This window comes from Galleria mellonella, unplaced genomic scaffold, assembly GCF_026898425.1.
Source record: "Galleria mellonella isolate WM207_F2 unplaced genomic scaffold, CSIRO_AGI_GalMel_v1 utg93, whole genome shotgun sequence".
In the NCBI taxonomy this organism is placed as follows: domain Eukaryota; kingdom Metazoa; phylum Arthropoda; class Insecta; order Lepidoptera; family Pyralidae; genus Galleria; species Galleria mellonella.
This window is the reverse complement of record NW_026442176.1, coordinates 1,036,398-1,048,355: the sequence shown is the minus strand read 5'-3', so window position 1 is coordinate 1,048,355 and position 11,958 is coordinate 1,036,398. Positions and strand designations below refer to the sequence as shown.

General features: G+C 30.8%; 1 protein-coding gene across 1 annotated transcript; it reads right to left on the bottom strand.

Annotated features, from left to right (window-relative positions):
* Positions 1–1,823: 1,823 nt before the first annotated feature.
* On the bottom strand, positions 1,824–5,175 carry LOC113517056 (mRNA cap guanine-N7 methyltransferase). The gene is made up of 2 exons (XM_026901583.3): positions 3,903–5,175; positions 1,824–2,018 (listed from the first exon to the last, which is right to left on the bottom strand). The coding sequence occupies exons 1-2, from the start codon at positions 5,032–5,034 to the stop codon at positions 1,918–1,920; spliced, it is 1,233 nt and encodes a 410-aa protein (XP_026757384.2). The 5' UTR covers positions 5,035–5,175; the 3' UTR covers positions 1,824–1,917.
* Between the last annotated feature and the right edge of the window lie 6,783 nt (positions 5,176–11,958).

Genomic DNA, 11,958 nt, shown 5'->3' with positions numbered 1-11,958 from the left:
ATACACCTGGAACTTAGCACGATGGTTTCCAGGGGGAACCGCGCGGAGGTCGACCTGACAGAGTATATTGCTAGCAATGGGACTGATAGCCCGCATTACTAATGATCCTTCCCCCCCAAAATCAACACGTTGCCTCCGCTTCAACGAACCGTCCAACGTTACTCCAAGATATTTTATACTAGTAACACGTTTCCTGGATATACAATTGCAGGGATTAAGAACTGTTGGAGTTAAACAAAGATGTGGACGAATCGAAAACGTGGAGGAAGGTTGAGAGACAGTGTTTATAGAGAAGGCAATAAATTTTGTCTTTAAGAGATTAAGTGTAAGGTTTGACTGAAGCCACCTCATGACCTGTCTCAGTGCATTCTCTGAATGCATTTGTGTCTCCATCCTATTATGCCCACTGATGAGGTCTGCATCCGCATAGATAACAATTTTGCAGTTTTGAATAATCAAGGTCCAAAGAACATTAATATAAATTAAGAATAAGGTAGACCCTAGAACACTACCCTGAGGAACACCACAACTGATATACTCATCTTCACTTACATAACTATCAATAGTTACACACTGAGTACGGTTTGTAAGATAGCTTTCGAACATATCAAGAGCTATACCTTTAACACTTACACTTTCTAGTTTGCCTAGCAAAATAGGAATAGAGACAGTATCAAAGGCTTTAGAAAGGTCTAAAAATTGATTAGGTGATAGTATAACTATCAATAAATATAATTAATTTACGATTTTTTATAATATCTTTGAAAAAAGAAACGGATAAGACTGAGATAATCTATAATTAGAAATAATGTCTCCATCTCCACCTTTAAAAATTGGATGGGTACTTTTCCTATCGCTTTTTAAAAGCGATAGGAAAAGTACCCATATTGATAGCACAATTGAACACATTTTTAGTATGGAAATATTTACATGTTTTGCTGACTTAATTATCGAAGTAGAGACACCGTCCCATCCAAAAGCACAGTTGGTCTTTAAATGAATAATAATATTTTCAATCTCCTCTTCGTCCACATTGGAAAAAACTATAGAGTTGGGAGAAGATTGGCTGCAGGTATCATGCCTGTGTTATAAAGGCGTAGCTGAGTTACGTTGTATCCGAGAATTACCGTGAAACCGTGATTCAATGGCGGATGCTAGATTCTTACCAATGTTAGCAAAGAATGTATTAATAGAAGATAATGGATTATTATTTAATTTCAATAATCTCTAACATGAAAGTTAGCGGTGTCTGTGCACGTCATAAAATATCGGCCAAACGCCTATTATCTTTCTACCCATGCGAAACCGAGGTGGGTCAGTTTTATGGTGAATAATAAATATATGTCATTTAATATTAAATTGCTTCCGTATATTTGATAAAAATTATGTAGTAATTCCGATGAGTTTATTATTTTTATTTTTTGTATATGTTTCAATATTTGCACACCTACATTCTGGGATAAGATAGGATTATACTTTTGTTCTGATGTAACACTTATAAAAATGTTCCTTATTCTAGCAAATACATGAATTCTATGTTTTTAGTGTTGTGGAATAGAGATCTTGTATATAAAACATATTGTGTTATATGTTCTGTAGATACAGAACTCGTAACACAATATGTTAAGTTTTTAAGAAATATTGGAACATTAAATGTTACAATATTTCTTTAAAAATTTGAACAGTCATTAAAAAAAATGGAACACAAAATATATCCTTAAACGTAGGTTTTTATTTTTTATCAGGTGGCAGTCATCTTGTTTGCCATTCTAAGGTGCATAAAAATATTGTCAAAGATTTAATTTAAAATAAAAATGTCTGTATAATTAGTTATTCATTTTTTTATTCATATAATAAAGATTCAATGTAGAATATGTACAGTATACTTCATTATCATGTTTTGTCAAGTTTCAGTTGTCACTCTGCTTTCTCCTCATCTTGAGGCAATTTGTATACTGGTTTTCCATTTGAATCCCAAGTGGACTTCTGTTTCTTAAATGCAAATGCCATATAGATAGCTGTAAAACAAGATTTGATTATTTATCTTTTTTATTACTAGCTGTACTACACTGCTTTGGTCAGGAGAGTTAAAATTATACATTGCCAATTTAGGACAATGGTGTATCTATATCCCAAATTTCATTCAAATCTATTTATTTGTTAAATATGTCTGATCTTATATGAAACTATAGAAATTGGATGAAGTTTGGCATACAAACACATATCCATATATACATTACATATCTATTGAACTATAAGTTACTTTATTAAATAATGTAATGTTTTAAAAAGAGACATTTGTTTAATTCTTAGGAGATTACATAGTTAGTTCAGAGGAAGATATTTTAAACTCTTCCTGCTACATATTTCATTAATGGATTTATTATCCTTTCCTCTATAATTTTGCTGTTATTTTATATAGATCTTTCTAATCATTAAAAAGGAGGCTATATCTATGCTGGAAGGTTAAAATGTATTAAGCATTACTTTATTCAATATTAAGTTATATAAAATTTTTATAGGACCAATAAAAGTATAACCTTTCAGATAAAAAAAGAAATTTCCAAATCGGTTTAGAACTGATGGAACTTTTTAACCAAATTGAGAACCTTCTTTTTGAAGTTGGTTGAAAATATATAAAATATAGAAAGATGTATTAAAAACAAAGAAAATTGTGTTTTTCTGATTGGCATCATCATTATTAACCAAAGCGCAGGAAAATGCTTGCGCAATGATGTATTGCTTTTGTTTTGTATCTATTCAGTTGTGCATCTACTATTCCAATAAATTATAAAAAGAAAATAAAGATGTTCAATTTCTAATATATATGACATCAATAATTTTACTGTATTGGACACTTATTATGCTACCTATTATTGTTCATTTAGGGGGAAGGGATTGTTAGTAATGGGGATCTAACAGCTTCATTACTAGCAATATATCAAGTAGAATTGCATGCAGTTGCCTTTGAAAACTATCTTGGTTTATTTGGAATTCCTTATGAACTAACTGACCTGAGGGCCTACCATGAAATGTTTTCCGATATTTCGGAGCCAAACGAAACAGAAATTTGATGTTAAAATTACATAATACATGCCGTTTGGAAATATTAAAAATGTTAAAATATTGTTCCTTTGGACTTTTATGATAGGATGTATGACGAATGAAATGTTAAACTCCATTTATTGGCCCAATTTTGGTATAAACAAAAACACGAAATTGAGTCCGAAATTTCATTTCATGGTAGACCCACTGCTTTATCCTCATCAATTATCCTTCACTGGTGTCTTACAAGCATATACCAATAGTGTAGGCAGGGTTACCATTAAAAAACTATAACAATTTTTTTAAGAGGTGATAATGTTCTTTTTAAGAAAAATTGTTATTCATTTCCATTTTTTGACCTCCTTAAAAATTTGTTTAATTATGCTTAATACAGTTTGATTTTTCAGGGTTGATATAATGTATGGTAAGTCTATACTCATAACATCCATATATTGCAAATTATAGTTATAGCAAAATTATACAGTAAATTATACTATTTTTTGTTATTTCTTATAAAAAAATTATTAAAATATAAATAAAATATAATTTACTAGCAAACTACCCTGGCTTTGCAAGGTTAGTTAGGAAGATAAATTAGTATTTTTTATTAGTTTTAATAGACAAATTTTGACTTTGGGTTATGTACTGTAATTTTCACAGGGATCTCTATTTTTTTTTTGTTAAATAATATATAGCCTTGATAGTTGCTAATAATGTATGTAACTTTCTATAGGTGAAAGAGTTTTTAAAATAGGTTAAGTAGTTTTTTTAGTTTATTTACATATTATAAACAAACATGCAAAATTTAAATCTTTTCTTTAAATAACATTAGTATAGGTAGAAATACAGAAACTCACTGGCTACTTCCCATTCACACATACTCATTGTTCCAATATGATCATGTTCATTTTTCTTCTCCATATTTTCCCAAAATTGTTTTGCATGCTCATATTCTGCCTCATCTCCAATGAGTTCTTTACCAGGCGGTGCTGGATAACTTTCAAAACAAATGATTCTATGCAGTAACTGTTTATAGTTATCTGAATGATCTTTGAAGAAATCTGAAAACCTAGCTTTGTATACTAATTCAAGTCCATACTCAGCAGCTAGTTTAACAAATAGTTCGAAATTAACTAAGAACTCAGGACAATCTACTACTCCCTCTAAATGGAAATCATATTTTGCACCAAACAATGGATAACCTGTTTTGGAATCAAATAATAACTTAATATTGTAGATTCTATTTCCAAAAGACCCATCAGCTGACTTTTTAGTTCGGGAAATAATTTCATATGCATCTGGAATAGTACCAAAAAAATATCCACCTGGACGGAGACACTCTGTTATGTTAGTGAGCATTCTTCTAGCTTGGCCTAGACTTTCAAAACTATAATGTAGTCCAAACTGACAGCTTACAAGATCAAAATTTATTGATGGGTCTGAGTATTTATCTCTCAGAGTCTCTTTTGTACAATCAGCTGCAATGAATTCAGCAGAGTAAAGTCTGCCACATCTTTTATGTAAATCATCATAGCGAATTTTACATTGCTGAACAGACACATCCGCTATATCAGCAAATATCACTTTTTCAACACGCGCTTTTTGCCACTTGCTGAGGTCTCCTCCTTTACCGCAACATATATCAAGCACCATGATAGGTTTACCATAGTCTTTTTCTCTCACTTTATCTGTGTACTCCTGAATGAGCACACTTTTTACCCAGTTATTAAAATTTCGTACGTAAAATATGGGAGATTTGAACCTTTCCTTTAGTCCTTTTTCTTCAAGATGATTGTAATGAGCTGCTACTACGGTACTATGTTCATCATTTTTAAAAGACTTTGAAGGTGGCGCAAATTCGTCTTGGCAATTTCTTCTTTTAACCAAGAGTTTATTTCCTTCAAGGTGTTCAGTGTCATTTGATTTAGATTCACCATTTTCATCACTTTTTAAGTTTTGTGATAAAGTATCTGTTGAAGTCGACATCATTAACTACATAAAATGAAATCTTATTAAGTTATAAAAGCACTATTTATAATGAAAATTATTACAAATTTAAATAAATAGTAAAGTATGACGAAGGACGTGTTATAAAAGCGTACGGTACTATGTGGTGAGTTTATCAGGGTTACCAGATCCAAATTTTAATTTTTACCCAAATATAAAATATTTTCCACGTCAATAAGATTCCCACAACTTTTACTCAATCACAAACTGCTATTGTTTTGCTAACTGCATTGTAATAAAAAAAACGAAGAAAAAACATCATTCTTTCTGTTTTTACTTTTACCTAAATCTTACCTTCCTCTGTTTTGTTACCTTTATTCGTATATTTTATAATATTTATATATTTTAATGATGGGCAGTAGCGTTCCTTTTAAAATATCACCAAAGTCTAACTGCGGTTACTTACTCGCCTATCAAGCGTAAGAACCACTGTCAAAATCCCTCTAATGGGGGAGGCCTATGTTTATTAGTAAATATTTAATGGCTGATATGATGATGATATATCTAATACACTTTATATGTACCAAAACTATTACGCAAAATTTCTAAAATACCCAAATTTCACCTAGCCCATTTTAATTTTATTCAAAAATTTTTCTAAAAAAATTTTACAAATGAAAAAGTATTACATAAAATATTAAAGAAATGCCTAATCTGGCAACCCTGGCTTTAAATATTTGAAATATGACACTGACAGACAAAGAAATATGACAACCGAATTCCAGACAAATTTTTATATTGAAGACTAGGCAGCATGGTCTCCGACCTTAGCCTGTTCCACAACGGAACAAACATACTATATATATATATATATATATATATATATATATATATATATATATATATATATATATATATATATATATATATATATATATATATATATATATATATATATATATATATATATATATATATATATATATATATATATATATATATATATATATATATATTACTGATCTGGAGAACTAGTCTTTAGTAATCAAGGAGACTTAAATTATATGGGTTAGGGGGAAAGGGATTGTTAGTAATAGGGTCTAACTGATCGTATTTCGTTAATTATTTTAAAAATAGGTAACGAAAAAAAAACATTGACAAAAGAAATTGTAGCTGAACTAATTACACGCATTTTCTTACATTTTTCAACATTAACCAAAAACTGACCAAGTTATGAAAATGAAAATATATGCTTTGAATATAGCTTTGTGTTTTTTTTATACTACGAAGGTGGCAACTAAGCATACAGTCCGTCTGATGGTAAACAGCCTGTGAACGCCTTTTTCTTGTTATATTTTAATCTAGCTCTTGAAATCGTTATAACTTGATACATTAAAATGTATATATAAATATCTGGGATAGAGAAGGTCATAGGCTACTTTTATTTATTTTATTTTATCCCGGTAAGTAAACATATCTCTAAAGCCTTAAAGCTAATAAAATTATTAAGCACAAATTTATATATATTATTAATTTATATACATAAATATTTTATCTTTCCGATAGTGTTTAAATTATTTGTCTTTGTGTGCCCAATAAAGAAATAAAAACATTTTATAAATGAAATTTTTGTAATGTGTAAATTTTAATATATTTTAAAAACGCTCTTATAATTAAGTAACGATATCTGAATTAAGTATTATAAAACGTGTTATTGATTTTGGTACACCGTTAGATTATGGGCACACCATTTAGCGGCAAAAAAGTTGTTTTAAATATTGATTTTATGAAATGGAATAAAAAATGACAAATATATAATATTTATTACCTAATTTTGGGATAACGTCATTATATAATATATACAGTATAATACAGTTTGATGTTTTTGCTTTATAGTAGTATTTTGTTTTTTGAATTAGTTAAGAAATAACAGTTATGGCATTTTAAAAATAATATTAACTGGAGAAGATTTATATGGGGGTGTTTCGTTCACAATTTAAAGACCATAAAAATTTTGTACCTAAGGTAGGTAAGAATGGTATACTAAGTCTATGGTAAAAATAATCTATCTTGAAACTATCATTATCTTGGTCATTTTTTCACTTACAATGTTGAAAGAAATACCAAAATGTGCATAATTACTTCAGCTACAATGTTTTCCTTTATTATTAAAATTAACCACAATAGTTTCCGGAAGGAACCGCGTGGAAGTCGAGCCCATTGCTATCAATATATGTAGGATATCTATATTGCTAGCAATGAGGCGGTTAGACTCTATCATTAAATAGATTGTCTATCCCTTGAGCTATGTCGATAATTTTTGTTCTTCGATAGATATCCTCATTTCGGATTCTATTACACAAAGAAATTTATAGCTCTCTGTATTGTTTGCTGAACAACCTGAAGCTTTTACATACGGCTAACCGTGACGAAAGATGTTTTAGTATTTTTAAAAGATGATAATGGAATGGCAACTTCTGTGCTATCGGTATACGGTGGTAGAGCATCAATAAGGGATGATTGTTGAGATCGATAGCAGGTCAGTTTTTTGATGATGACTAATTCATCATAAATTAACCATAATGGTATCTACTTTTGACAAGCGCGTGGAGGTTAACCTGGTTGGATATGTAATCCATCCCCCCGCCCTCAGATCGTTTGTCGGTTCTTAGAGCTATATGACCAGCGCATTGGCACTTTAGCTTGTTAATCCTTTGGGCTATGTCGGTCAGTTTGGTAAAAGTTTTAAAAGACTAAATCGAAGTAATCAGTAAATATAAACATTATTATACAAGCTTCCAAAGTTACGGCTTCACAAGGGCAGACAGATGACTTTTATAGGCAAATTTTTGATATCTTGGCTTACATTACTAAAATTTTCATAGGGTTCTCTGATTTTTTGATAACAATATATAGTCTATGTTGTTCGCTAATAATTTAGATTTATATATGTAAAAGAAAATTTTAAATTATTTAAGTAGATTTTAAGTTTATTCATTACAAATATATACAAAAAAAAAATCATCTTTATAATATTAGTACACATATATCCATAAGAATTATGTATTGTTTTTATTTTAAAATTTAATGTTACAGTATAAATTTCTTCCACATACTTAGTAATAACTATTCATTCTGGTATCTCGATTTATACAAACATGGGTAAAGTTGGCCTCTTTTGGCGTTGTGAAGCATTCGTATGGAGACACTATCTATATAATGTAAGGCTATCGGTAGATATATACGGCGAGGGAATAATGAAATCCATTTCAAGTTTATTTCATTTAAAAAAACATAATTTCAATGATAAGGGAGGGGTTGTTAGTAATGGGTTTTAGATTTATCATCATTATAAATCATTCATTTATCATGAGTAATGAAAAATATTGGTACCTACTTCATCTTCCTCATTCTTTGAAAGTAATAAATTGATGCATCACAGTTTGTAGTATTATAAAATATTTTGTTATTTTTTTTTAATGTATTTAAGAATCTTGGGAATTCTTTTTGCAATCAATTGATGTTACTGTTACATTGAAATGATTTTTATTTTGTTATGGTTGAAATCGTTGCTTCTTTTTGTAGGCACGAAAAATTTTAAATTTATCTAGTTAAGAGAGGACAATTTTGTTATTCAAAACGAACTTTTTATGCAGTATCACACAGGTTGTAAATCGGTATCACAGAGTAGTGTGGTAGGTAGTTGCATCAATCTAACAAGTGGCCATTAGTCTTTCATGATTATTGACGATAGATTCAGCCATGTAAGCGTGATAGGAAACTAATTCATACCAATGTGAAAAGCTAGTCTCATATTTTCACGGTTAGATATAATGCTAAAACTAAGGCCTGTGACTAATATAAGTTATCACTAAAATGAAGAAAACAAAGTTTTAATCGTTTGACTTCAGTTTTAGTGAGTATAATACTAACATTCTGGGGGGGAAAGGGATTGTTAGTAATGGAGACTGAGAATCTCATTTCTAGCAATATACCCAACCAGGTCGACCTCCTCGCGGTTCCCCCTGGAAACTATCATAGTTAATTCCTGATGAATTTATCATGATGGGCTAACTGGCCTGTCACTATCACTATCACCTTTCACTGGTGCTCCGCCAGTCTATCCCATTAGCGCAAGCGGAGTTACCGTTACCATGCCATTTTCAACCATAAAAAAATACTAATGTTAGTTACTTGGACCAAAAAAATCACGGGGAGTAGTTACTTACGTAAGTCATCATAATAATCATATCAGCCTTTAACTGTCCACTGCCGAAAATAAGCTCTCCCTTGGGAGGTTTTGGCAGTTGTTGCCATGCTTGGCAGGTGAATTGGCAACCGCAGTCAGGCTGTAGAGATGTTTTAAGAGGGACGCTACTGCCCATCCCTCGCCCTCTCTTAGTCGGTTTTTACGATACCCAACCAAAGGGAGGGGTGGCCTATTCTACCCTGGGACCACATACTTTACAGCAACTTACGTAAGTAATATAAGATTATTTTGTCAGATTGGTATCTGTCTCCCTGTGATTTCTCATGTGTCTTGTTTCTTTGCGCAGTGTCTGTCGCAAGTTCATTTAGAAATAAAATTATTGTACATACCTACAGGGCTACTTCATTTAGAGGGAAGCAAAAAAGATCCGATAAAGAAATATAGGTAAGATTACTTACTTAGATTCCTATCTTTGAATGGTTTGTAGGATAGTCATATGTTATCATAAAGTTACAATAATGAATGAAAAAGTAAAATTAATCTATTTAAATAAATGTTTTAATTTTTGTGTTACGTTATTGTGAATTTAATTTTTATTTCTTAATCTATTTCATTACGTAGAAGGTATAATACTGGATGCACATGACGCCCTTCCATCCATGAGTTGAAGTTTAACGGAGCATTGTTGCTGGTAGTTGCTATTCTTAATTTATACTTAAAATGAACTACATAGTTTAGTATAGATATTATTTATATTCACGTACTAATTGCCAAAATGCCTAATAATATAGCTACGCACTGGGTATATTTGAAGTACTTACGTCGAAGTGGCATGTCTCAATTCTTCTAAGTCAGACAAATATAAAAAAATAAACATATCTTATTTCAATTGTGTACCTCACTAAATATTAAATGTATAATTAAAGAAATAATATAATATTAATATAATTATGGTAAATAAAGGAATAGGAATAAAGAATAATTATGGTAAATATAATCTTAATTCATAATTATCAATGTGTAAGTTTGCAAAGTTTTGATATAGGTAATAATGAGATATGAGGGCTGCCTTTTAAGTTGTGTCGTTTGAAATAAGTATAGACAATCTAATAAATTATTATTGTTTGATATAAATTGTTTTTCAAAGAATTCTCCGCGATATTTAACACACTTGCATGCGTTCAATTCAGTTTTTAAAACATTTATTCCACTTCGAAGTGGGGGTAGTCAAAATGGCCGATTTGTATGCGTCAACATCTTCTTCGAGTGAGCTGAAACGTTGACCACGAAGACTTTGCTTAATTTTGGGGAAAGTAAAAAAATCGTTAGGGCTTAAGTCAGGGCTGTAAGGCGGATGATCTAAAATTTCGACATTTTAGGTGCTCAAAAACATATTTCTTTGGCGGGCGGTGCACGAACTTGCATTGTCATGGTGCAGTATCATAATTCGGTGATGACTTGTGGCAAACAAACAGTGGTATACCAGTCAGCGGTAATTGTCTTGCGATCTTCTAGAACAATAGTGGCGACGTGACCACCCTTTGCCGCATACGAGGCAACCATTTTTTTCGAAATGCTTCGTGAGCGTATAAAGTTGGTCGATTTTGGCTCATCCTGGAAGACCAAGACCAACTGTTGTTTAGAATGTGGATCATAAGCATACATCCAAAACTCATTACCAGTAACCATATTATAAAAATGCTTTAACTGTCCTCGGTTGAATCGCTGCCTAGTTTTACGACATTAACTAACACGGGCTTTTTATTTGGTAGTCGCTAAGCAAATGTGGTATCCAACGAGAGATCAACTTTCTTACGACCAATCTGAAAACATTCATTTGTTTTCGAATTCTAAATTCAAAAAGATGAAAATGTCATACGTTTTTTTTTAATAATCGCGGGAGGTTGGCAAATGACACGACTTAAAAGGCACCCTTACGTACAGTTCAACAAAGACTGCGCGATTATTATGAAAAAGCTGGGTCCTTATTCTTATGATTTATGTTTGTAATTGCTTTAGCATATTGGTCAAGAAAAATATTTTCCAAAATAAATGTCATTTGTTGTCTAGATTTTTTTCTCTATTAGTCTTTGATAGATGCATTAACAAAACTTTATTATCGTTAATACTTATAATGATACATGAGATTGAATGTAAAAGAAGTTTTTAATAGTTTGTAGCTCATATATAAAATCCATCAAACCATCTACTACTGTAGATCATTGCGCAAAATTCTGATAAACCTATATATATATATATATATATTATTACATAAATTCATAGAAAAAATATTTGATTCTGCGGGAGAGGGGTAAATTTTTTTTTTACAGTAAGTAAAATACAATTTTCCCATCCTATATCTATTCAGATATAGTCGCAAGGTAATTAAGAGAAAAAAGTAGTTCAGTTTTTAAGTTTTATTTTATGGCACGTATGGAACAACCAACTTATAACATATAATAATAATTGAAATAGTTGCATTTTTTGAAAAAAAAAAAACCTGCGATTTTTTTACATAAGTATGTGGAAGAATATAAGAGGGGAATTATGAAGCCCTGCAATAGATGTCTTTTTGTAAAGTTTCATCACATTTATCATTATTTAATAATGAACAATATAGAGTACGACGCTTGAATGACAATTCTGTAAGAAATTGTGATTTAATGAAGATTTAATCTATGAACCAAAAGTTATCATGGTATAGCAATGATAATTGCGGTCGTTAGGTAAGGGCCGTACCGAGATTATGTAGAAAC